The 26,969-nt window shown below is 47.4% G+C and overlaps 2 protein-coding genes across 2 annotated transcripts in view; both read left to right on the top strand.

Annotated features, from left to right (window-relative positions):
* Positions 1 to 5: 5 nt before the first annotated feature.
* SF3A1 (splicing factor 3a subunit 1) lies at positions 6 to 20,018 on the top strand. Its single transcript, XM_047087989.1, has 16 exons — positions 6 to 168; positions 2,791 to 2,912; positions 7,117 to 7,324; positions 8,451 to 8,708; positions 11,486 to 11,560; positions 12,497 to 12,647; positions 13,003 to 13,196; positions 14,083 to 14,200; positions 14,505 to 14,690; positions 15,331 to 15,452; positions 15,556 to 15,801; positions 16,355 to 16,562; positions 17,074 to 17,228; positions 18,462 to 18,563; positions 18,677 to 18,748; positions 19,533 to 20,018. The coding sequence occupies exons 1-16, from the start codon at positions 106 to 108 to the stop codon at positions 19,632 to 19,634; spliced, it is 2,382 nt and encodes a 793-aa protein (XP_046943945.1). The 5' UTR covers positions 6 to 105; the 3' UTR covers positions 19,635 to 20,018.
* Positions 20,019 to 26,223: 6,205 nt separating this feature from the next.
* TBC1D10A (TBC1 domain family member 10A) overlaps positions 26,224 to 26,969 on the top strand; it is a 31,605-nt gene continuing 30,859 nt past the window's right edge. The window contains exon 1 of the mRNA XM_047088216.1: positions 26,224 to 26,936. Within this exon, the coding sequence (XP_046944172.1) occupies positions 26,617 to 26,936 (320 nt within the window). The 5' untranslated portion in view covers positions 26,224 to 26,616. The remainder of the gene's footprint in view (positions 26,937 to 26,969) is intronic.

Raw genomic sequence — 26,969 nt, forward strand, 5'->3', positions numbered from 1 at the left:
TGCCGCCATCTTGCGAGCTTGTCGTATCGTCCGTGCGGGGAGCTGCTTTGACGCAGCACCGCTCACCTTCAACAAGGCGGACTGGCAGCCCTGAGCGTCGCAGTCATGCCGGCCGGACCCGTGCAGGCGGTGCCCCCGCCGCCGCCGGCGGCCACCGAGCCCAAACAGGTACCGCGACCCCCGCACCTTAATCGGCAGCCTAAGCCTCGGCCTGGGCCCTCCTCTCCGGCGCGGGCGCTCTTCACTCATGTAGAGGAAGAAGCGGCCGCTTACGAGGGCTTGGAGGGACTGCAAGTCCCAGGAGGCAGCGCGCTTCCCGCCCTACGCTGCCTTCGGGTAGCGAAACAAGCGGTCTTTCAAAGTGTGATTCGCGGACCAGCAGCATCAGCATCACCTGGGAGTTCATTAGAAATGCCAGAACTAAATACTAATGCATTTTAGCAAGGTGATTGGTTAAAGGTTGAGAAACACCGATCCAGCTCACTTGCAGGTTTTCTGTGGTAGTGCCTCTCCTCACCCTGCCCTCTGGCTTTTGCCCAGTAATCCCTAATTTCCCAGCCTGTAGGGTACATTTGTGGTAGTTCTCCGTATCTACTCTTTGCGTACCCTTAAGCCAACCACCGTGTGAGGCTCCGACTGAACCAGAATGAATGGAGCACAGCTAGTTTATGAAGTTCACGGTTCTAGTGGGGAGACAGATATAAGTGAATTCTCAACAAATGTTTATTGCTTTAATCACCAGAATTGATACCAGCCAGCTCTTAAATCAACCGAGAGGGAAAGAGGTGTGTAAATCATTGCAGTGTGGTGTGATATGCCCTGTAGGTGAAGCCCACATGAATGCTAAGTAAATTGTTTTTAGAAAGATGAATTGGTTTGTCAGATAGGTGATTGGAAAGGGGAAATAGCATCCTTTTTTCATTCAGCAAACCTTTATTGAGCACATACAGGTGTGCTGATTACTGCTTTGGGTTCAGTATACAGCAGAGTATGTGAGAGAAGAGGTCCATACCCTTAGCACAAATATTTAAGTATGTCAGTATCCCTGGTATTTTCCCAGTCATTTGGGGAAAAGTAAACAAGGTAATACCAGATAATTGCAAAAACACCAGGGTAGGCATCAGGTGGTGTCTCAGATCAAGAGTAAATTAAAAAGTGTGGTTGAAGCGTAGGGTTGGAAAGGGGTGGCAAAAGATGCATTTGGGGGGATTTGAACTTTTTCTAGTACACAGTGGGGAGAAAGGGAAGAGTTTTAAGCTGGATAATGACATGTTTGTGTTTCAGAAATTCAGGTAGGTTGTGATGAGAAATGCTAGGAGCACAGTTATTCAAAAGATGCTGAGGGCCTAGCTTAGATCGTGGCAGGGGGTGAGACAGACGGGATGGGCAAGCTCAAGTCACAAAATGGCTGGTCGTGCAGACTCTGCAGCTAAAGTGATGTGTTGGAATCCTGGTTCTGCTCTTTGGTCCAGTTAAGCGTTACATTCCTCAATTTTGTCATCTGTAAATGGGAGTATTCACGTCATAAGGCTCTTATAAGAGTTAATCTATTTAAAGTTTTTAGAAAAGTATATGGAATCCACTACGTTCTTGGTAAATGTTATCATCGAATGTGGAGGCTGAGGAAGGGAGAGGAGACCCATGTTTCTGGCCTGAATGACTGAGTGCATGGTTGACCATTCATAAGGAAAGTGGTTAGAGAAGAAAGTGCCCGGAAGTCAGCTGGATCTAGAGTTCTCTGGCACATAAGAGTGATCTGGGACATCAGTTTGGGCTGGATTGTTCAACCTAGAGGTGGTAGGGGAAGTAGAGGACATGGTTGTGAGTGCCTGAGTACAGTGTGAATACCTTGGAGAATAGAATTTGGGGGAGCCCTAGAGCAGAAGATGAAACAGGAGCTAGGAAGGAAACTTGGATGGAATGGTGAGCAAGAAGGAAAGACAGGTGAGAATGGGACCTAGGAGTTGAGGAGTAGAGAGTTTTGTGAAGGCATGGTCACTGGTCACATGATCAGATGGCTGCTGTATTTGGCATTTTTTACTTTGGCAAGAGCACTTGAAATGGATGGGACGTGAGGAGGTAGGAATGGCAAGACAGAGAACTCAGGATATTTACCAGAGGAAGAGGGGGAGAGGACAACAGCAGAAAAGAATGTGAGGGCAGGGGTGCTGCTATTTTTTTTTAAGACGAGAGATGGACCCTTTGTTTACTAAGGAGAAGAAGCTAGTAAAGAAAGAATATTGGAGTTTATGGGACAGTTGATGTTGGGTATTCCAGTGGGGTTTCACAGAACATTTGTGCATTGAGTGGTAGTTAAGACTGGAATAGATGCAGAGGAAAGGGGCATAAGGAGTTGTCAGCAAAGAGTTTCCTGTTTCTTTATTCAGCAAACAATCATTAAATATTCCATGCCAGGCACATCCCTAGGTGCAGACATGGCCTTCTGAATTCTGGGAGATGGTTTCTTAGAATGTGGTCAGATTCTCACCCCCATCCCCCATCTTAATCACCGGGGCACTTGGGAAAAATGTAGATTCCCAGTGTCACTGAGACCACTTGCCTGTGAGGGAGCCAAGGAGGCTGCTTTTTTCACTGGTTTCCCCAGGAGAGTCCCATTCAAGTATAGTGCAGTTAAGATAACCACTTTTCTGGAACAGAGGGTCCTAACTAGAGGAATGTCCACGGAAGAGAGTCTATATTCTCAATAATATCTTAGAGGAGTTTGACAGTGGGGATCCAGTCCCAAATCAGGAACTTTAAGACATTATTTTCCTTTTCTTGTTTTCACAGCCCACAGAAGAAGAAGCTTCTTCAAAGGAGGATTCTACTCCCTCCAAGCCAGTGGTGGGAATTATTTATCCTCCTCCAGAGGTCAGGAATATCGTTGACAAGACTGCCAGCTTTGTGGCCAGGTAACGTAGCTGCTTCTGCGTTGTCAGCCTAGGCCTGTTAGCTCATCTGACACCACAAGCTGGCGGTGAGGTAGGCAGTGGGCAAGATTGGTGTCTACAGCACAGCATGGTAGGGGCAGAATGTGAATCACACCCAGTCCCAGAGTCACCAGGAACCTGTGCTTCCAAAATGGGCCTGAGGAAGTGCCTGGAAAGTTGCTTTGTCATGGGTAGTATGTGTGTCTGTACTACTGTATGATAGTATGATAGTCTGAGCTGCTGACCTGAGGAAGACAAAGAAAGGAGTTGATTGTTCTCATTATGTAAGAACTGTGCTCAGAGCTTCAACTGACCCATCTGTAAAATGGAATAAAATACCACCTCAGAGTTGTTGTAAGGCAGGAGAGGAGGAGTGGGACTGAGCTGCACGTGTCAGCAGTCTTCGTGGATGGCATGGAAGTCAGTCTGAGTTCCTCTCACTCTTCCGCATCTTATATACGCTCCCACTTCCTCAGATGGAATCTTCTTGATGGTCACTTGACTCCAAAGGTCAACACGTCCCCTAGTTTAAAATATTCTTTGGCAGCCAGCAGGCCTCATGCAACCTACAGAGCTCTTGTTTTTCTTCACAGTATATATTTTTAAAACTAGAATTAGTTGCCACTGTTGAAAAATGTGGAGATTGCACAATAAATCTGGATTTCTGGCTTCTGTGGGCAACCAGACAGCTCATTGCATGGAAGAAGTAGCTGGCCTAGAATAGACTCCTGCCTTCAGTCAGGGCGTATACTCCAAAGGGCCACTCCTTGACCCCAAGGCAGCATCCCCATCACAGTACATCATGTAATACAGGACTTCTTCTTTTCCCAACCCCCTAATATAATGAAAGGTAGAAGTTATTCTGCTTGATGGCTTTCACTTGTCAGGCTCCATGCAGATTCATATTATTACATTTCAAAGGCTTTGATTAACTTGGGTATTGCGTTAAATCTGTTCTGTGCTTGATTGAACAGTCAGATTTAGGGCAGTAAGTGTTGTGTTTATGATAAATGTTTAGTATCTCATAGCAACGCTCATACTTCTCTCTTCCCCCTGATAATTTAAAAACAGAATAAATAGGGTGTTAGAGGAAGAATCACCACAGTCTCACTACCAGAATAGTTTCTACCAGCTGTTTTCACTTTCCGGTTTTCTTCTGGGCCTTGGCATCCTTTTTTAGATCCTTTAATACTAGTAGATACTTTCACATCCTGCTTTTCCCTTTTGTGTTGTGTTATAAGCCTTTTCCCATGTAGCTCCATGGTCCCCTGATGCTGCGCCGTCCTTGATACACCATGCTGAGGTGATGTTCCTTTCTGGACTTGGCAGTCTCCTCTATATTTTCCTTCAAGGTTGTTTCCAACATTTCAATTTGGCAAATGAAGCTGTGGGGAAATCTGAGCATTTTCTTTCCCTTCTAGATTGTTTCCTTAGAAGAGAATTCTGTGTGGCACATAACTGGCTGAAAGAGGGTTTTTAAAGATTTTCTTAAACATTTTGCCAAGTAGCTTTCCAATAATTTTGTGCCAGCCTCTGCTGCCATAGAAATAAGAGTTTCCAAGTTTTCTTAAAAATAAAAATGTATGCTTCCATATTTCTAGATTTATTTTTGGCTAAGGTGATTGCTTTGTAGGCATTTTTAAAATCTGGACATGCTTTCATGTACATTGCAATGAAGGAACAGACCAGCACCATCCCACTCGGGGATAAAGAAAGCATGCAGGACCCTCTACTTCACTTCTGTTGGGTCACATATATTGATTGATGGAGCATACAGTAAAAATCACTGAGTATGTTTTTCCAAAAGAAGTTTTTTCTCTCTTGGTTTGGTCTTTCCTGAATTTTCCTGTCAAGAAACTGAAGTGGAAATTACCCTTAAAAAGTCCCACCAGCTGGGTTGACTCAGAATCATGTCTTTTTCTGCTGAAATCTATTCCTTGTGTTAGAGAACATAATTCTAAAATTAACATTAAGTTAATTTAAAAGAACAGAATCTCTTGGAACAAACATTCTTGCCTTCTTTTTTTCTTTCAGATTATTCCCAGATGTGGTAAGGTTATGGCTTAGGAGGCAGTGATAGAAGAAGCAACCAGAGCCCCCTTTTCTTAGCAGCCCTTTGTCTGCCCTGGGGGTTTGCTGGGTATGATTGTCTAGTTTAGCAATATCTAAGTGTGCACTTACCTTCCTCTTCATATATGGTTTGCACTATAAGAAAGGGAAAGATGCTTCTTCCCCAAGTAGGAGGTTCCAGTTGGACTAATACACTGTCAAATTGAGACCTCATGGTGTTATTCATGCTACAGGGTGTGGCCACAGCTTGCAAAGTAGCTAGCCTGGGTGTTTACCACCGCCAAGGCAGTTTGTTATGGTTGCTAATCTGGGGCACAGCGTTGCCTTTATGTACCCTGTCTCCTGCCCTCTCTTCAACTAATAGGGCCAGGGTGTGAAAGTCTGAAGAAAGGGAGCAACCTGCTACCAGCAGCCCCTAGAACCATCCCTTGATGATTTTGGAGCATCTTCTGAGTGTTGGGCTCTGTCTGGAGTAGTGAGGGAAGCCCCACAGACATCTAATACCCAGATCATCTCTAATGTTTGTGGAACAGCCCTTTCTAAGTTTCATAGGAGTGACAGCCCTTTGATTTCAGGCCACCCTATGATTCAGAAAAACTTTGGCATCTCCTTAGCTGATTTGATCTTCTCAGTACACCAGGGTAGAGAGAGAAGGTAGTATTAGTTGCATCTTACACATGGGAAATTGAGTCAAAGAGAAGGTTGGGTTCCCAACTTTGGGGGTGGGGAGGGTAGAGGGGCTGGAGATTGAGTTCACTCGCCAGTGGCCAGTGATTTAATCAACCATGCCTATGTAACTAAGTCTCCATAAAAAACCCTAACTGATGGGATTCAGAGAGCTTCCAGGTCGGTAAGTAAGAACACATCTGAGGGGGTGCTGGGAGGGTGGTGCACCCCACACTCTACAGGGACAGAATCTCCTGTGCTCAGGACCCTACCAGACCTATCCCTGTGTGTCTTTTCATCTGGCTGTTCATTTTTACCCTTTAAAATATCTTTTTTTTTTTTTAAATAAACTGGTAATCTAGGAAATTAAAAAAAAAAAAGAGTGGAGAGGATTGGTAACTTGAAGAATCATTAGTGAACCCAAAATATGAATATTGTCCATATCTTATGTCTTTAGGGTTAACGTGCTTTCTGACTGACACAGATGGTGTATATGTCTGACACCTTGAAGTATTGCCATTGGGCTCTCTAAAAATCAGGGTTTCCTAAATTTCACGACAGGGATTTTTTTTTTTTTTTATCCTGAAGTTTTAAAGGAATGCAAACTGGGGACCTGGGGTTTATGTGGAAAACTGTCTCAGCTACCGAGAGAGGTAGAGACCTCCCTTCTATTCTTACCGCTCCCCTTGTTATCTGAATGTGCCTTACATAGCAGCACAGATCATGTCCTTGGGGAGCAGTTTTTCCAGTGTGGGCCTCACTTAGTAAATGGGGTGATTTGGTAGTACTTGGACAAAGTGCTACTTCGGACAAGGTAGTACTTGGACAAAGCATTACATCAAATGGTCTATGTTTTGATGTTTTTCTCAATCCTTGTGGTTACCCAAAGGACAAAGTGTCAGTTTGGTGCTAGTGTATCTTTAACAGTACTCCAGCCCTCTGTCCTCTTTCTTTCATTCTCTTTTTTTTTTTTTTTTTGTCCTCTCTCTTTTTAACTAAGATCTGGCCTCAGTCTCAGGAAACCTTGAACTAGACTTTAATGATACTATTTTGTTTTCATTATGTTTAATTTTATGTTTCCTTTTGTTAGTAAAGCCATACTGATTTTTACTTGAAGTAGTAGTATATGCTTTCCTTTTTGAGTAATTCTTAAAATGAATAAACTTCATTAAAAGAACACAGTAGCTTAGATAATTTTGGGAATGGCAAGACTAGCAGAAGGGCTGCAGGAATGACAGAGCTCTGGGACACCCTGTGGTAGAGGTGTTCTGGGCCAGGCTTGAAGGAGGTAGACAACTCTGGCTGGTGACACCAAGAGTTTCAGGAGGACCTCTACAGTGCTTAGGGATGGGCTAGTTTGATGAGTGGTGACAAGAAGGGGGCTTGAATGGGTATCTGAGTCTAGGCAATTGTAAGGGTTGTAGTGTTAATTCTCTTTCCTTCCTTGTAGAAATGGACCTGAATTTGAAGCTAGGATACGACAGAATGAGATCAACAATCCCAAGTTTAACTTCTTGAACCCCAATGACCCTTACCATGCCTACTACCGCCACAAGGTCAGCGAGTTCAAGGAGGGGAAGGCTCAGGAGCCCTCGGCTGCCATCCCCAAGGTCATGCAGCAGCAGCAGCAGGCCACCCAGCAGCAGCTGCCCCAGAAGGTTGGAGCTCACCCCTCCCTTCATATCCCCAGGGCTAAGAGGGAAGCCTGGACACAGAGGGGAGGATAATGAACTCTGCTCTCCAAACCTCTCTACCAGCCAGGGAGAGACACGAGGTTTTTATCTACTGAGGCTCAGATAGCAAAGTACTGTTGACAGTTGGCATTTTCTGAGCACTGCTTGTCCAGCTCTTTGCTCAGTGCTTTAGGAGTCTTCCTGTCACCTCACGGCAGCTGCTTAAGGAGGACAGCAAAGTGACCATTTTACAGCTGAGGAACCTAAGGCTTGGGGAAATACAATTTACCCAGGCCACAGTCACGAGTCCAGAGTTCAAACTCTTGGCCCCTGCTCTTTGCCTTGACCGTGGAGTGAGGACAGTGGCTTGTGATCCCCTTCTTGAGCATCCCTCCCTTCCATCTCACCTTCCCAGGGCCCCTCCATCTGGCCTGCCCTAATACCCTAATCCTCACTAGGTCCACAAATAGGGACAATTAAGGGTTGTCGGTGTGGACAAGAAGGGCTGGCACAATTTCCCTCCTGTATAGACCTGGACTCGTCCTTTCTCTTTGCTGTTTTCCTGAACCATGGTGGCAAAGGCTACCTTTTGTTTTACAGTGGGAAATAAAGGTTCAAGTAGATTCTGTTACCTTGCATTGCAATTTACTACTCCTAGGGCCTCAGGCTACCTCAGTTTCCTCATCTGTAAAAAGGATTCACAGTACCTGTTCTGTCCACCTCGTGGTTTGTGTGGAGGCCAGATGAGGTAACAACCGTGGAGTCCTCTCCAGTGGGTCCTCTGCACACATGTAGGGCTTACCGTGGCCTCCATATCCCTCGGATGGGATTTAATATGGCATGTTCCTGTAGAATCTTCTGCCACCAAGTTTTGGCCCTCAGTTTCAGGGCAACAGCAGAAATACAGAGGGGCATGGTTCTTGCTCAAAGCCATGCAGGGAGTTGAGGCCACAGTTGGCCAACTAATTGGTGCTCTTGTGAGTTAGTATTCTCTCACACCATGGGCCAGTGATGTGCACATGGTTAACAGAAGCGTAGAGGTCCATGCCATCCTATCGGGGGTGTCTTCCCACCCCCCTCGAGCCTCACATTCTCTCTATCTGCATCGTAGGTCCAAGCCCAGGTAATCCAAGAGACCATCGTGCCCAAAGAGCCCCCTCCTGAGTTTGAGTTCATCGCAGACCCCCCCTCCATCTCAGCCTTCGACCTGGATGTGGTGAAGCTGACGGCTCAGTTTGTGGCCAGGAATGGCCGCCAGTTTCTGACCCAGCTGATGCAGAAAGAACAGCGCAACTACCAGTTTGACTTCCTCCGCCCTCAGCACAGCCTTTTCAACTACTTCACGAAGCTGGTGGAGCAGTACACCAAGGTGCCTGGGCAGGGCAGGGGCCGGGGTGCTGGGCCTAGGGAAGGAAGGCATCTTGCGGAAGCACTGAATCTATTCATGTCTACAAGGACAGTACTCCACCGTGAGTCCCTGGGCAGATGTAAAAATTCCAGTTTAGTGTAAAGTCTTGATTTCTATTGAGTTTTTCTTTTTATTTTTTTTTTAAATTTTTTTTTTCAACGTTTATTTATTTTTGGGACAGAGAGAGACAGAGCATGAACGGGGGAGGGCCAGAGAGAGAGGGAGACACAGAATGGGAAACAGGCTCCAGGCTCTGAGCCATCAGCCCAGAGCCCGACGCGGGGCTCGAACTCACGGACCGCGAGATCGTGACCTGGCTGAAGTCGGACGCTTAACCGACTGCGCCACCCAGGCGCCCCGAGTTTTTCTTTTTAAATGTAACAGATTGCTGGTTTTAAAGAGAAGTGAAACGTGTGATTGATAACTGTCATTAGGTTAGTGCCTGCTATGTGACAAGGCCAAGTGGTACTAGCTGCTCTTAAGTACATTTAAATTTTCAGTTGCCTTGCATAGTACCTGAGAAGAAGCAAGCCGTTAATAATTGCTTCCTTTTTGCCCAGTTTAATCTTCACAAGAACCTAGGATGTGTTCCCCTCTCCCCTTTTTCAGAAGTAGAAACAGGCTTAGAGAGTTGAAATCACTTACTCATGGTCTCAGCTAGTAAGTGGCTGCGCTGACTCTTAACACCTATGTTGTTTTTCACCCTAAAAAGTACCTTGAATTAGAATATAATGTAAGTAGGTATTGAGAAACAATTCAACATAAGCATAGCCAGTATTGATGGAATACTTGTATATGTAGCATGTTTTCATTTAATTCCTAATAAACTCTAAGGTAGCCACTGGTCTCCTTATTTTACAGAAGAGGAAATGGGCACAGCAAAGTTAATTTGGATAGAGTTATACAGCCAGGGCTTGCTGAGCTGGGACATGACCTCTGGCGTTTTTACTCCAGACCCTAAGACCTGGATCTTAATTATCCTGTTAAAAATATCTTAATTATTATACTACATTGTTGTAATCAAGAATCTGGACAAGTCAATATTGGTATTGACAAATAGTTGGATCTGGGGTCCCTGGGTGGCTCAGTCGGTTAAATGTCTGACTTCAGCTCAGGTTATGATCTCACATAAGAGTTGTGAGTTTGAGCCCCACATCAGGCTCTACACTGTGTGGAGCCTGCTTGGGATTCCCTTCCCCATTTTCTCTCTCTCTCTCTCTTTCTCTTTCTCTCTCTCTCTCTCTCTCTCTCTCTCTCTCTCTCTCAAAATAAATTTAAAAAAATTAGATCATTAATTTATTGTAAAGAACACTGATAACAGATTTGCCAGTGGCTTGTTTTTCTTGTTATACATGTAGTGGAGGTTGTCTTCCTGATTAGTGGCATGATTTGTACATCTTTTCTTGTTATTTAGAAACAGTACATTAAAGATCTGACTTAAAAGGACTCATAATGATTTCCTCTAATTTTGATCTGAGTATGTAACTAGAAAGAATTACAAAGATGTATGCGTTTAGAAAATGATCAAATCCAAAAATGGTAGAGTAGCTAAAATTTAAACAATCATTTGAAGGCCAAAGGGTTAGTGTAATTACACAGTATCAATTTTAAGTGAGCCCTGTGTTAATTTTCCCTAGTGGACTACTTCCAGGGTTAAAGGTCCCCAGATACCTTTTTACTCTGTTACTTTCCTGTTTCTTCTCCCTCAGAACTTGGATATAGACATTTAGTACTCTAACCTGAGGGCACTGGTGTCTGTCTTTAGCCATGGGAGATTCCAGGAGCAGATTTATTCCTGGGATAGAGGTACAGAGAGGATGGGGGCGGGGGAGGGGTGGGCTGAGCCAGTTTATCAGTAACAATAAATACTATTTGTGGGGGGAGGGGGGTGCCCGGGTGGCTCAAGATGGTTAAGCATCTGACTTCGGCTCAGGTCGTGATCTTCTGGTTTGTGAATTCAAGCCCTGCATTGGGCTTCTTGCTGACAACTTGGAGCCTGCTTCAGATTCTGTTTCTCCCTCTCTCTCTGCCCCTCCCCTGCTCACATTCTCTGTCTCCCTCTCAAAAATAAGTATTTTTTAAAAAATTAAAAAAAAAAAAAACTATTGGGGCAGGTAGAATGACTGGCTGTTTTGAACAAAGCCATCATTTGTTGTCAAACGTATGTTCATTGTCAGAATTCATTTCAAATTCTGGAATTAATAGTGAACAGAAAACAGATTAATTTCTGTCTATGGAGTTTCTGGTCTAGTGAGGGGGCAACAGGCAAGTGCAATGTCAGTGGATGTTAGCTGGTAATAAATTCTGTGGAGAAATAGAAAGCAGGGGACAGAGATCTTAGGAGATAGGGCCTGTGGGTGGCAGTCTTGGGTAGGGTCATCAGGGGAGCATGTGCAAAAGGGTAGGAACATTTCTGTGCCCTGAGAGCAGCCAGCACATGCTGACTGTACCCTGGGTGATATAGGCAGTGCATTTGTGTATTTTCCTGCTGATTCTTGCAGCAACCTTTTAATGTTGACCATGCTGACTTTAAGTGGTGGTGTCACCATTTGTAGAAGGAAGCCAAGTTACAGAGGTTAAGTAACTTGCCCAAAGTTGTTGCATAGCCAAGTGGAGCTGGGATTGGGACCTGGAACCCTATGCTCTCACTTTTCTTATGCCTTTCCACAGGCTCCAGAAGGCAACCTCTTTGTCCTGTGTTGTGCACTGACAGTTGCTTTAACTCTTTTGTGTTTCAGATCTTGATTCCACCTAAAGGGTTATTTACAAAGCTCAAGAAAGAGGCTGAGAATCCCCGAGAAGTTTTGGACCAGGTAAACTGAATTATAACCAGTTACTGATGGTGCAAGTTACTTTGGGTTGTTTCATGTTTGGAAATAGTCTCTGAGGTGGTACCTTGCTGTGTTCCAGGCACAGGAGTGGTGAGAAGAAAGGCCTTGTGGCCACAAAAAGCCAAAGAAACCTAGATTGTCTGGTCGCTAACTTTGTGTTTTTCTCTCAGCTTTACTGGATCTTCCTCTTTTTTGCCCTCACTAGAAGCCAACTCCTGAGCAGGTTTTCTGGTGACAGATGCCTTTTGAGGCCCCAAGTTCTCAAGAGTCAAGGAGAGAAGGCATATTGGTGCTGCCTGTTTTGGGTAGCTGCATGAAGGTTTTGTTCTCAGACTCTCAGATTGCTGCTGCTTTTGTGGGTACTTGGTTGTCACACAGACTTCCTGGGACGGAGTTTGATGCTCTGTGAGAACAGAGCCTCTTGCCAAATCAAGCAGAAAACTCTGAGGTTATAACAAATGGCTGCCCTTGGGGCCCAGACACAAGGTTTCTGTGACATTTAGAATTTTTTTTTTTTTTACATTTTATTTATTTTTGAGAGAGAGACAGAGCACAAGTGGGGGAGAGGCAGAGAGAGAGAGGGAGACACAGAATCCGAAGCAGGCTCCAGGCTCTGAGCTGTCCGCACAGAGCCTGACATGGGGCTCGACCTCACAAACTGTGGCATCATGACCTGAGCCGAAGTCGGATGCTTAACTGACTGAGCCACCCAGGTGCCCCGACATTTAGAATTTTTATTCTGTCCAAGCTTTGGGCCTGACTGAGACCAGATGCACATACCAGGAATTTCCTCTTGTAGGCAGAACAGTCTCCTCTTCCAAGGGAGATGCTGGCTTTGGTAAAGGTATTGAAGGTGGCTGCTCCATCAGGAGCTGACCCTGATTCAGCATAGCATCATGCTGTTTTCTGTTTCTTCAGGTGTGTTACCGGGTGGAGTGGGCCAAGTTCCAGGAGCGAGAGAGGAAGAAGGAAGAAGAGGAAAAGGAGAAGGAGCGGGTGGCGTATGCACAGATCGACTGGCATGATTTTGTTGTGGTAGAAACAGTAGACTTCCAACCCAATGAGCAAGGTAGGTCTGTGAGGAAGGGAGGTGTGTGACTCCAGATGGGGAGCCAGGAGCTTAGAACCATCCTGGGATATTTCAGATATACATCTCTTCCCAGGGAGCAGCACAGTGCCCCCGAGGGTTTTATCAGTATGTTTCATCTCTGCTCTCAGAAGACTTTAGATTTACCACATTGCCCCCACTTAAACCCAATTGAGCAAACTTAGTGCCAGACCTTGGGTGGATGTCTAGAGCTGGGAGAGAAGTCAGACAGCCTTGGCCCTTGGAGAGCTCACAGTGCGGGAAGGGCAGATGGATGGGCCTTTGATAAAGAGCGTCTGTGGAGGTCTCCCTTTGACTCTGGATTGCTTTCTGCCAGGAAACTTCCCTCCCCCTACCACGCCGGAGGAGCTGGGGGCCCGAATCCTTATTCAGGAGCGCTATGAGAAGTTTGGGGAAAGTGAAGAGGTTGAGATGGAGGTTGAGTCTGATGAGGAGGATGAGAAACAAGAAAAAACGGAGGAGCCTCCTTCCCAGTTGGACCAGGACACCCAAGTGCAAGACATGGATGAGGTGTGCTTCTGGGAGGGCCTGTGGGGCTGGCCTTTCCTTCTGGAGCTTAAGGAGATGGGGGTGTTCTCCACCAGAGTCAGAGATCCACCTCCCTTGTGAACCTTGGAAGGAGGCACAGGTCCTGAATAAGGCATCCTGGTTGAGCAGCTGCCCAAACTCAGGCAGCATAGAACCTCTTTCCAGCTCAGGCAACAAAGATTCATTCACAGGCAAGGATCTGAAAGCTGTGCTGGCTCTGTTCTGTGACCTTCCCCCTTTGCCCAGAGGCCCTGCTCCCCACTGCTCCTGTGCCAGCTCTCAGTTAAGGAACGCTTTGCACCACATGCTTTGATACATTTGAGCTTGGGCCCAAATGATCAGCAGTTCCCAGACCTTTTCTAAGTGTAGCCTGTTGCTTCCCTTCGACCGCCTCTACCCCCTTCGAGGCAGGCCCTCCGAGCAGGCATAGAGCCTCTAGAGCCAAGCTGCCTCCTCCCCTTGGAAAGAATTTGTGTGTGAGAAGAAAGGCTCCTGTGTCTGTGGGAATTGACTTTTTCTCTCCCTCCCAGCATTGCTCCATGAGCAGCTACCATTGAGTGCCAGCTTGCCCCCCGCACCCCTCCCCAGCATGTTTAAGTGCCCTTGGCCTCCTGGGACTGCCTGGTGCCAGCTGCTGGAAATGCCTGGGCGGAGTGTTAGCACCACAGCCCCCAGCACTCTCATTCATGTTGTGAGGAAGCAGCTTGGCTGGCTGCCGGCTGGCCTCGGCTGCCCCCAGAGGCTTAGCACATGGACACTGGCTGGCAGGGACCTAGGTTCCTTGCCACTCTGAGAGCCGCCAGGGCTCAGCTGCAGGGGGATGGCCTGTCGGCCCTTCTCTAAGTCCTGCCATTGCTTTGCTTTTCAGGGTTCAGATGATGAAGAAGAAGGGCAGAAAGTGCCCCCACCCCCAGAGACACCCATGCCTCCTCCTCTGCCCCCGACTCCAGACCAAGTCATTGTTCGGAAGGATTATGACCCTAAAGGTAGGGCCTGCCTGCTTTCCTGCCTTCACATATTCCTCAGACCTTCTGTTTCTAAGAGGGCTCAAGGTTGCTGGTCGCGAAGGCATTGATAGTCTTTTCCTTTGCAGGCCTGGTGATAGGGAACAGAGCTTAGTCCTCTTTGGTGCCCAGGTGCCTTGCACAGTGCTAGGTACAGCATGGCACTAAATGGATGGGTCTTGGATGAGTAACACATGAATAAAACAATAATTTCTTAACGTCTGTTGCTTCCCAGTATTCTCATTCAAGCATCTCTGTTTTTTGGTTTTTTTTTTTTTTTTTTTAGCTTCCAAGCCCCTGCCTCCAGCCCCTGCACCAGATGAATATCTCGTGTCTCCCATCACGGGGGAGAAGATCCCTGCCAGCAAAATGCAGGAACACATGCGCATCGGGCTTCTCGATCCCCGCTGGCTGGAGCAGCGAGACCGCTCCATCCGTGAGAAGCAGAGCGATGATGAGGTGTATGCACCAGGTGAGGTGGGGGTTCTCCCACCCAGTCCACACCCCTTCTCTGACTCCGCCCTGACTCCCTTTGACCCATGGGCACGTCTAGACTTTAAAGAAATGAAAAGCAAGAATTGAGGTCAACAAAAACTTTGGAGGATAGGTATAATCTGTGATGCTACAAAAGAACTGCCCGTTTTCCAGAAGGACTCTTCGTAAGACTCCTCCAGAGGCAGACACCTGACATGGATGGCATCCCAGACATCCCAGAGTTGGAAGGGTGCTCGTCTTGGAGTTGTCTTAGAATGAGGGCTCTGGTGGCTGGAGCACCTTGAGCAATTTGAAATGAGACACGATAGGGAGAAAACTGTCCCGGAAGCAGGAGACTAAGCTTTTAGTCCTGACTGCTACTTGTCGCTTTTGTGACCCTGTCCTCCCAGTTGCTTTTCGTAACTTAAGCAATTGGATAGCCTCTAGTGTACGGGCTTTTTGCTGGTTGGGCAGCCTTCCCCAGGCTCAGTGGATAGGCATGCTATGTTGGGACCCAGATTCAGGCCTGCTCCATGGGACCAGCCTCTACCCTGCACCATGAGAGTTGCTGGTATGTTGGAAGGACACCTGGTTTTAGTTTCCTTTTTGCTCCCTGCCTCCATTTTGTGACTATCCAGGTCTGGATATCGAAAGCAGCTTGAAACAGTTGGCTGAGCGGCGTACTGACATCTTCGGTGTAGAGGAAACAGCTATTGGTAAGAAGATTGGTGAGGAGGAGATCCAGAAGCCAGAGGAAAAGGTGACATTCTGATGGATCCTAGTACTTTCCCCACCCTCACACTCCTATACTTGGGCTCAGTTTCAGAAGCCCTGACAAGCTGCAGCTTTGCTTTCCTTTGTAGGTGACCTGGGACGGTCACTCAGGCAGCATGGCGCGGACCCAGCAGGCTGCCCAGGCCAATATCACCCTCCAGGAGCAGATTGAGGCCATCCACAAGGCCAAGGGCCTAGTGCCAGAGGATGATACGAAGGAGAAGATTGGTCCCAGCAAACCCAATGAACTTCCTCAGCAGCCACCACCTCCATCTTCAGCCACCAACATTCCTAGCTCTGCCCCTCCCATTACCTCTGTGCCTCGGCCACCCGCAGTAAGCCAGTAGCCACTTTGGGACTAATCTTTTAGCATTTGCTTTTTGGGGTTAGACACTATTGGCTGAGAAGGACAGCTTCCTTGCAGTGGGGCCCAAGGGCTGCTTGGGTTAAGTTGAGAGACAAAGAACTCTTTAATAGTAAGTGGGAACCTCTAGTCTGTGTGGGAGGATTGGAACAGGGAGGGAAGCAGGAGGCAAAAGTGAGAAGCAGGCTTGGGGCAGAGAAGGGCTGCAGGGCTTAACAGGTCTTCGAGGACTGTTGGCCTGTCTCCAGGAAGCTAAGTTGAGGTCAGCCTCTTTAGTGGCTTTTTCAGTGTCTGCCACAAGCAGCTGGTTGAGTCTCAGGAGGAAAGAATGTCACCCTGGGCCTCTCTTGGCGTAGTTCCTGTCAGAGTTTAGTCATGGGCTGCAGTTTGTCAGTCCCAGGGGATTGAGTCGGAGCTTTCCAGCCCCCATCCTCAAAGGTTGCTGGTGGCTAATCACCAGCCATATGTGCCATTGAGGTCCACCTTTGGTTTTCTGTGATCTATGTGTCCCTTTTTCCCCACAGATGCCACCTCCTGTTCGTACCACGGTTGTGTCTGCAGTACCTGTCATGCCCCGCCCCCCGATGGCATCAGTGGTCCGACTACCCCCAGGCTCAGTGATTGCCCCCATGCCGCCAATCATCCATGCACCCAGGATCAATGTGGTGCCCATGCCTCCCTCAGCCCCTCCTATCATGGCACCCCGCCCACCCCCCATGATTGTGCCAACAGGTCAGTGTCTCTCATGTAGCTTTCCAAGCCATTGGGTCAGGACTTTGGACCAGGCACATCAGCAGTGGCTGATGGTAGTGCCCAGCTTTTCCAGTTGGGCGTCCAGCTCAGAGAAGAGCCTTGGTTTCCCCATGTGAACAATCCCTGAGCTAGGAGCTGGGGAACTGGTGGTCCTAGGGGAGATAGGCTGATGTGGCAGAGCTGGGGTCTGTGCACCTAGAGTGGTCAGGCCCCAGACAGGTGCAGAGGCCTAGTGAGACTTGCTGTCAGCTGGCACCTACTCCATCCATCAATCCTGCCCCTCTTCTAGGCTTCTGTTGCCCAGTGTGGGCAGTCTCTTAGGTCTCCCTGCCAGGGAACTTACTGGCTCTCAGACTGAGCCAGGAGTGACTCTTCACACCCCTGAGTGTGAGAAGTGGGACACCTTTGCAGTCTTTCCTCATTTATCACCATCCCTGAGTCCCAGGGCCCTTCCTCCCACTCATGCGGCTGCTTATTCCTGTCTTGGCAGCATTTGTGCCTGCTCCTCCTGTGGCACCTGTCCCAGCTCCAGCCCCCATGCCCCCTGTCCACCCCCCACCTCCCATGGAGGATGAGCCTGCCTCCAAGAAACTGAAGACAGAGGACAGCCTTGTGCCTGAGGAGGAGTTCCTACGCAGAAATAAGGTATGTGATACCAGAGTGCCACCTGTGGCCTGGAGTGACTAGTGGGGGGACCCAGTCTTGCCCCAGTTCCACACTCCCTGGCGCACCCTCTTCTCCCACCGTTTTGGCTTCTGGGGCCTGGGTCAGTTATTGGAAGCCTGTAAGGGCTTCTGGGTACACAGTAGATGCATAGTCAACAGTTGAAGGACCGGACCAAATAGGCAGTCCCTCTGTTGTGAACTATCATGGAGACCAGTAGGAAAACTAGCTGGTAGGCAGCAGGACTAACGTAGGCAGCAGGACTTGAGTGTGAAGGGACCTTGAATACTGGAAGAAATCCCGGGTGTAGTTCTTAATTTCTTTGCGACCTTCTTCTGTGGCTCCAGTCCTTTGAAGTTCTCCCTGTTGTGGGGATCCTGTTGGGGTGCTAGAAATAAGGAGAACTTTGATACTTCCAGTGCCTAAGGAAGCTGTCCGCCTCTAGTGAGGAGGCAGAAACAGTCCTAGCCGCACTCCCCCAGTGCATTTGACCAGATTTTTTTTTTTTCTTTCTGATAGCAGTTCCCATTTTCTGAGTACCAGCTGAAGTGCCAAGAGCTACACGTTTTATGGGCACTTGTTTCTTCAGTGCTTACAACAGTACCATGCAGTCGTTGTGATCACTTGTTTTATAAACTTGGCGTTGAGGCTCAGAGAGACCTAGTTAGCAGGGAAACTGAGTTGGGAGCCTAGGTCTCTGACCTTGCAGTTTATATTCTCTCTGTGGTGCTTCTGGGGTTTGCAGGGCATTTTCTTACTACTTTTTCGGTTCCAGACTCACCAAAAGGCAGGGTAGAGATCGTTTTAAAGATTTCTTTGCTCTGTAAAGGTAAGGTAAGGAAAGATATTTCCTGCTCTGTAAAATGAGACTTGGATTAGTTGATCTCTAAAGATCTTATGATTTGAGAGTCAGAATTTCATGGGGTTGGTCTGGGCCAACTTCTTGGGGAGTTGACAAAGAGGAAGAATGTGACTTACTAGGAAGGAAGGAAAAGCAGAGCATGCTGGGGGGAACCAGAGACCTTTAATCCCAAATCTTGAAAATGGGGGGGATGAGTTGTGACATCATACAAATGGCCTTAATAGTGAATTGGAGCAGAGTCCAGGAGTTCACATGGACAGGAGACATTGTTCAGACTGGTCCAGGAATAGGAGAGCATAGTTGCTGATGGGCTCAGGGTTCCCTGGCCATAATGGCCATGTCCTATTTTGCAGGGTCCAGTGTCCATCAAAGTCCAAGTGCCCAACATGCAGGATAAGACTGAATGGAAACTGAATGGACAAGTTCTGGTCTTCACCCTCCCTCTGACAGATCAGGTATGAGTTGGTGTTGCTAACTGGCATCAGGTGCACTGGATCCCAGGATTCAGGGGGCAGCTTTCTTTAGCTGACCTTAGCAAAGAGGTGAATGACCTCTCTCTGTCCCACAGGTCTCTGTCATCAAGGTGAAGATTCACGAAGCCACGGGTATGCCCGCAGGGAAACAGAAGCTGCAGTATGAGGTGGGTCACATATCAGTGCTCCTGCCCCTTGGGTTCAACACCTCTGCCATCGCAGAAGCTTAATGACCTGTGGAATCTAAAGGAGTGGGGAGACATGTGGGGTGGCCATGTGAGTCTATCCTAGAAGTGATGATGCTGGCTAGGAGTGCCAGGGCAGGTTAGCCTGACAGAATGAAACTCTGCTGGGGTCACAGTATAGTCTTGTGTGAGGCCCAAAAAACTTTTTGCCTTGATGACTAGGGTGGACATTTGGTCAGTTTCTGGCCCAGAGGTAGAGGTACGAACGGGAGGTAGAGCCATCCCAGCCAGTGTGGTCTGGGGTAGCCTGGCTTTGTGCAGGGACACAGAGGTCATAGTCCACCTCAACCTGGTGTCCGCCTGGCATGCTTTATTCTCTGTCTCAGTACTTTGACAAATCCCTACTCTGAGTCTCAGTTTCCTGCTCTGTCAGATGAGACTTGGACAAGTTGATCTCTAAAGATCTTCTGATTTGAGAGTCAGAATTTCATGGGGGTTGGTCTGGGCCAACTTCTTGGGGAGTTGACAAAGAGGAAGAGCGTGACTTACTAGGAAGGAGGGAAAAGCAGAGCATTCTGGGAGGGAACCAGAGACCTTCAGTCCCACCCTTACACCCTCCCACCCCCCCACTCCCCTGCCATTGTCCTACCTTCTTTCAGGCCCCTGTATTCTCTGAGTTCAGAGTGAATGGATGTTGGGAGTTGTGAGGCTATATACTGTTAAAGGCCAGATTGCCCTGTGCTAAAGCACACCATCTGTTTTCCAGGGCATTTTCATCAAGGATTCCAACTCACTGGCTTACTACAACATGGCCAATGGCGCTGTCATCCACCTGGCCCTCAAGGAGAGAGGCGGGAGGAAGAAGTAGAGGGAAACCTGCTGTCAGATCTCAGCCACTGCCGTTTTTGCCTCTACTATCCCCTACTGCCCCACCCTCTGCCCCAGACCCAGGAGACCCTGCCTTGCACATTTCTTTCTTTCTTACTAAGTTTGGAAATTCAAATGGTCCTGAGCTTTCTAAGCCACTCTCCTTCCCAGTGGTCTCTGGAATCCCTTTGTGTTTGAGTCTTGATTTGAGGGGATTCATTTCTTTAGGTAGCATATTAGGAGATATGAACCCAGAGATGTCCTGTGGGATAGTATCATAGTGCCAAGTGGCACTTGGCTGATAGAATATGGTTGTTCTCATTATTAATCATTTTGTATTTTGCCATGGGTTGTCTAATAAACCTCTTGTGTCCTTCTTGTGAAATCAGTGTCCTGAGACTTGGCTCCTCTTCTGCTCTGAGGAGTGCTGGACTTTTAACTAAATTCTTGTTGCCACCAAGTCTTTCATGAATCCGTCTTAGATTTCTTTTTATGGCTCGTTTAAAACATTTGGACCTTTCAAAGGCATACCCTGCGTATTTAACAGATTACTACAAAATGCCTTTAACATGCCAGGACCACAGAAGAACAAGGACAAGTGTGATGCACTTCCTGGGCCAGTGGGCAGCAGAGAGATACATGTAGATGAGACTTGGGGTGGGGGTGGGGGGGCAGTATAGTTTTCTGCAGACCTGGAATCACCCATCACCTGATTGGCTCTATGACCTTAGGCAGGTGGCTTACCCTGAGTGAGCACAGGGACATGACGTTTTTTAAACTTACTTATTTACAAAATGCTAAATTGTGCCACAGCCTTGAACCATTCCAAGGATTTTATAAAATTTAACCAGTTTACTGTTTATTGTTTTATTATTATGTAGTTTACTGTTTATTGTTTATTATTATGTAGTTTTAACCTACATAATCTTGAGTATTCCTGTTTTATACTGAGGCACAGAGAAGGTGGATCATATGCCCACAGCCACGCAGTAAGAAGATGAAAAGAATGTGTGCAAAATGCTTGTCACAGGCCTTGCTCCCTAGTAAGAGCCAGACGCCAGCTATTATTTTTGGAATTATGCTATCACAGGGACATAGGCGCCGCTGTGGGTGTTTAGAGGAAGGAAGGTGAGAGCCTGTTGAAAACTGTTTCCTGGTTTGAAACCTAAATCCCATTTTATTCTGAAGATTTCACGTGTGTTTATCTTTTGAGAGTTTGTAATGCCTTTTCTTTGCAGTCCCTCCATTCGATCTTCCTAGCTGCTCCATGAGGTCCTCTCCAAGGCTCAGGGGGTGAGGCCATTCCCAAGGTCATAGAACCAGTATTCTAGTCACCACCCTGCTCTACTTTGCACACTATATAGAATTAACTATCCTATATTGTTATATTTTGTTAAAAAGTAAGTGAATAATTATAGATAACTCCTGAGCCATATAATCCATGAAGCAAGACAAGAGATACTCCTATTCCTTGTACCTAATATACACTTGCAAGCTAAAGCTTCTTACTCTAGACCTGGGGCACAGATGGCCCTTCTGCAGTGCCACTTACGTGGCTCCATTACACACTGCTGGATCCCTCACATTTTTAACTTGGTCAGAGGGATGTTCTTCCTCACCTTGTTTGACATTTACTGGAAGTTCCCCCCCAGGGGCAGAGTGGGTTCCATGGTTTGGGTGCCTAAAATGAAGGCACTGCTGGTTGCTTCTCTGTAGTCAACACCAAAAACACTAAACACCACCTGGGAAGGGGGTCAGGAGACCTGGGGGAGTCCTGTGCTCCAAGCTCTCCTTTCTTTCACAGATTGACTCTGAGGATGGGGAGTAGAGTGTGGTGTTGGGCACTGTCCCCCACAGATGGCAGATCCCAAGGGCTCTGGATCACGGAGGCTGTGACTGGAGGCTAGGAATGTATTTGGGTAGAATATGAGTGAATGGGTCCTTTGAGCCACCCTCTGGGGCCCAAACCCAATTTCCCAGAGCTCCTGAGTGGACATCTGTCCTGGCTTACTCCTGTTGAAGAAGGGCCATTGACCAGGGTAGCCTTGTGACCATCATTGGCCTTGGGCACAGCACTCTGTACTTCTGGGTTAGGGTATGCAACATGAAGGCAATGCCTTGCTCACACAGCTTTTCTGAATCTCGCTGCAATTCTCTGAGAATTATCTGCCCCATTTTTAAGATTAGGTGGATACCCAAGGTCATGTAGCCAGTGAGGGCTCTGGAAGGCCAAAATAGCTCTTATATTCCTGGAGACCACACTGTCCTACTGCCTCACCAGTGGAGGGGAGAGATGTTCCTGTTGTGGGACTGCTGGGAAAATGGGCAGGACTTAATGCTGTCAGAGTGGTTGTCATTTTAGACTTAGGCAAAGAAGACATTGGGAATTACAGACATTAGGAATTTCACTTTCAACTCTACCAGCTGCTTGAATTGTCATGTAGCCGAGAGGAAGCCACCTATGATTATACCCGTTTCATTTTTTTTTTAATTAAATATTGTATTAGGGAATATATATAAAAGTTATATTAGGTTACATTAGGGTATATACTTAAATGGAAATATAGGCATACTCGATAGCAGTTCTCATATGTAATAATTCACAATTAAAGGCAAAATACAATACGGCTTAAGCAACGTGTTTAAGGGTACACATACTAGTATATAAGATTTTTAGTTTATTTTTTTTAATACAAGTAAAATGTACCGTTTAAAAAAATTTTTTTTAATGTTTATTTTTGAGAGCGAGAAAGACAGCAAGCAGGGGAGGGGCAGAGAGGGCAACACAGAACCTGAAGCAGGCTCGAGGCTCTGAGCTGTTAGCACAGAGCCTGATGTAGGGCTCAACCCACAAACCAGGAGATCATGACCTGAGCTGAAGTCGGACATTCAACTGACTGAGCTATCCAGGCACCCCTAAAATGTACCATCTTGAAATTAACGTTATTAACTCTAGTTTGGGAATTTGCTCTCAACTATTCTATATTGTTATATTTTGTTAAAAAGTAAGTGAATAATTATAGATAACTCCTGAGCCATATAATCCATGAAGCAAGACAAGAGATACTCCTGTTCCTTGTATCGTTACAGAGAAGGTACTACTGTTGCCTTTAACTGAGTCCAGTCAGTGTTATCCCTGAGATATGGTGATTAGATTAGGGTTAGGCGCGTATCCTAGTGTGAACATGATACATGAAGGAATGCCTCCACCTCACTATTGAACAGAAGCTACCAGAAGATTCTGTTGTATTGATGTGTGGAGGAAGGATGTGAGCCTGTAGCTGCTGCCATGAGGGGCTCTAGCTTCAGATGAAGGTAACCACAGGAAGGAGGACAAAAAGAAAAGGGAAAAGAGGAAAATGAGGCTGCTCTCCCTTGTCAATTTCTGGATCAAACTGCTCCTGAAGCTCATTTGCCTATGAATTTCTTTTAAGTTATAGGACCCACTAAATGCAGTTTGGGGGTAAGCCCATTTGGACTGCTGCCACTTGGACCAAAAGAATCTTAACTGTTATTCTCAGTGTAGGGATAAGGAAGTTTTATAGTTTGCCTACTCTTCATTGGCTTCTGGGCGCTTAAAACTGTCTACCTTTTAAACCTCAGCTCCATTCTCATTACAAATCCAGGCTATGACATCTGGACATCGGCTCATGGCCAATGCTTCCAGATTTTCTAAGCTCATGCAAGTTTCTCATTCCAGGATCCAGGAGAGGGGACTTCCCCGGGGCCTGTGTAAGCTCCTAGAGCAAAACTTGCAGGAATGACCCCAGTAGATGATGAGACTCTAGGTTATCCATACATTTCCTGTAGCCCTGGCTAAGCATCTAATCCTCAAAAGAACACCTACAGCTGCCAGTCTACCTGGATGTCTCACACCATTGCCAAAGGCCTCTTAGTATTTCAGGGAGCCACATGACTCTGCAGGGCATTCCTGTGGATCATTCATTCACTCTTGCTTTGTTACTTCAGTCTGATCACCCCAATCTCTGAGCCTGCTTCTCCTTTGTGAGCTTTGCAACTTGCTGCCCTGCTTCCTGCCCACTTTTTCCTAGATCCCCACAGAGAAGCTTCCTTATTTCCATCTACTGCTCACCCCCACCAGCACCCTTTCCCCTAGCATTCTTCCTACCTTACCCTGCTTTATTTTCTTCTTCACACACATGTTCTTCCTCTACTGCAATATAAACTGTTGGTCCTGGTCTTCATCTCTCTTGTTCACTAAATATCAGATAAAGAGTTCTGGAATTTGAAGTAAAGAAATGTAACAATTGAGTGTCTACTATGTGCTGGAGGCTTCAGAAACAGTTCATGGAGTTTACCATATGTCTTTTTTTTTTTTTTTTTTAAGTAAGCTCTACATCCAATGTGGAGTTTGAAATCATGACCCTGAGATGAAGAGTTGCATGCTCTACTGACTGAGCCAGCCAGATGCCCCATCACCAAGTAATTATTGACATTTTTCAGAAGAGGAAGCTGAGGTTCTGAGAAGTGAAGTGATTTTGCATAAGAAACGCCCAGTTATTGAGGGGCACAGCCATGAAATGAAGTCTCCCAAGACATGTTCCATTGGTTAGATTAGGTAAACACCCCTGCTGCAGCCACAGGCCGTAGTGGGAAATATTCAAGACAATAATGGATTTGCAAAGTGCTTTGCAAACTACAAACATCAGCACTCCTGGCTTCCATCTACTGAGTACCTCCATGTGTCAGATGCTTAGCACATATTATCACACCAAAGTCTCAGAACAACTGCCCCAAGGAGGTATATTTTCCAGTATTTCCACTTTGCAGATGAGGAAATGGGCTCAAAGAGAAGTGGTTTGTCTAAGGTACACAGTGACAGCTGAGATTTGAATTCTGGGTGGTCTTGTGTAAGAAAATTAAAAGCTGGGGCCTCAAGGCCTTAACTTGAGAAACATTTACTCTTCCAAAGATGGACACCCAGGTGCTTCTAATATCCCTCACCCCCACTGCAAATACCTCTGAGCTAAACATCACTGTGCCTATGCCCTTACAGAGCTGAACATATTTGGAATATGATCATCCTAAGACCAGAATTATGAAGTCAAAGGGTTGTCAATACTTTGCTCAACTTCAGGTCTCACATATGCTCTCCGTGTGTCTGGCTCCTCTCTCCCTTCCCTGGGATAGGCCCACATCCCCATGTAAGGCCCACTCTGCCCCTCCTAGGAGCTGGGAGTAAGAGCCCACCACTGTCTAGAGCCATTGGAGAGGAGGAATGTCCTCCTAGACTTGAGAGTTTAAGACCAAAATAGCCTGCGCCCAGTCCCACGTCTGCTGTTGCCCTGTTTATGGAAAACCAGAAGCCTATGGAATGTGAAGATTGCACAGTGAAGTCTTCAAGAATGTCTGGGCCATGTGGCGTCAAGGAAACACCCGGTGAAATCACTCAAGTCTTAAGACCCCCTTCTTGGGACCATGCCATGGGCCCCTTAGCCTGCCCCAGGCTCTGCAGCTCAGGCCTGGCTCTCACAGTGCTTTCTTTTTTCTGGGTCTGTCTGCCTCACAGATCTATGGGTAATATCAGATGACAACGTGGTTGTGACTTGTAAACTATAAAGTACTGGGCTTAACTGAGGAGCTATTATAGTGACTCTAAGTGTTGACAATCCTGGGGTGAGAAGTAGGCTTCTGGGAGCTAAGTCTATATAGATACAATTGGTCCATGCCTCCCCATAAACTGTTGGTAAGAGCTATTTTCAAATCCTGCCTCTGCCACAGCTATTGCTGGGACTTTAGGGAGCTGATTTAACTTCCCTGAACCTCAGGTTTTTTTTTAACTGTAAAAAATGGGACAAAATTGTATCTACCTCATTGCACGAAGGTTCCAAGAGATGGTGTGACCAATTTGGAAAACAGTTTGCCAGTTCCTCCCTCAGAAGATTAACAGGTTACCATATAACCTAGTAATTTCCACTCCTAGGTATTTACCCAAGAAAAACAAAAACGTATGTCCATACAAAAGCTTGTACCTGACCATCACTGGCAAATGGATAAACAAATGTAGTATTGCATTTGGTGCAATATTATTCAGGCACAGAAAGGAGTGAAGTACTGATAACATGCTACAACATGGATGAACCTTGAAAACATGCTGAATGAAAGAAGCCAGACACAAAGGCCACGTTGTATGATTCCATTTCTATGAAATGTCCAGAAAGGGCAAATCTTTAGAAACAGAAAGCAGATTTGTGGTTGCCAGAGACTAGGGGAGGAAGGATGGTGAGTGACTGCTAATGGATAGGAATTTGGGGGGTGATGAAAATGTTCTAAAATTAGGTTGTGGTGATAGTTGCACAACTCCACAAATATGCTTAAAACGATTGAACTATACACTTTAAACTGGTGATTTTTATGGTAGGTTAGTTATGTCTCAATAAAGCTGCTGGGAAAAAGATTACAAGAGAAAGGTAGAACTTGGGGCAATGAGTGTCTCAATAAACGTTGGTCATTACTCTTATTAACTGGGTCTCCCAAGGGCTCATTTAAAGCCCTAGAGGCAGTGAGCAGGGGTTGCTGAACTTCTAGCTCAGCCTGTGTCTTTAAGACGTTGAGTGTCCCTGGGCGAATCCCTGGACCCTTCCTAGGTCTCCTCAGAGGTCCTCATGAACGGTTGAAACCATCCCTACCTACATCCCTGGGGTCTCGCGAGGAGCCAGGGGCTCAGGAGGCAATGCGGAATCCCCAGCGCACTCCCTCAGCCTGTGACTGAGCGGCGCTTGCAGGTGACGGGCGGGCGGGAGCCAACCGAGAAAGGCCCGGGGAGCTTTTTCAGGTAAGCTCTCTTGATTGACAGCCCGGGGGGGAGGGCTCCCAGTGACGGCTGCCCCGCCCCCTCACGTCGGGTCGGTTGGCGCCAGTCTAGGGCAGGTGGGCGGGCCCTGGGGTCCGCTGCGCCCATTGGGCGTGGGGGGAAGCTCCCGGGAGGGCCTAGGGCCCCGCCCCTGGCCTTGCGGCGGCCAATGGACGCGGCGCGTGGGCGGGGCGTCGGCGGCGTCGGCGGCGGCCCTGAGGCTGAGGCGGCTGAGGTGGCTGAGGTGGCCGCTGGGGCTGAGGCGGCGGGCGCGGCCAGGATGGCGAAGAGCCGCGGAGAGAACGGGCCGCGCGCGCCCGCGGCCGAAGGAAGTCTGTCCGGGACCCGGGAGAGCCTGGCCCCGGGCCCCGACGCCGCAGCCGCGGACGAGCTCAGCTCTCTCGGCTCCGACTCGGAGGCCAACGGCTTCGCCGAACGCCGCATCGACAAGTTCGGCTTCATCGTGGGCTCGCAAGGCGCGGAGGGCGCGTGAGTAGCGCCGGGGCTCGGGGCCGGGGCCGG

This window comes from Lynx rufus, unplaced genomic scaffold (genome assembly GCF_022079265.1).
Source record: "Lynx rufus isolate CCGP_SWC_20201006 ecotype Redwood Valley unplaced genomic scaffold, mLynRuf1.p SCAF_24, whole genome shotgun sequence".
Lineage (NCBI taxonomy): Eukaryota > Metazoa > Chordata > Mammalia > Carnivora > Felidae > Lynx > Lynx rufus.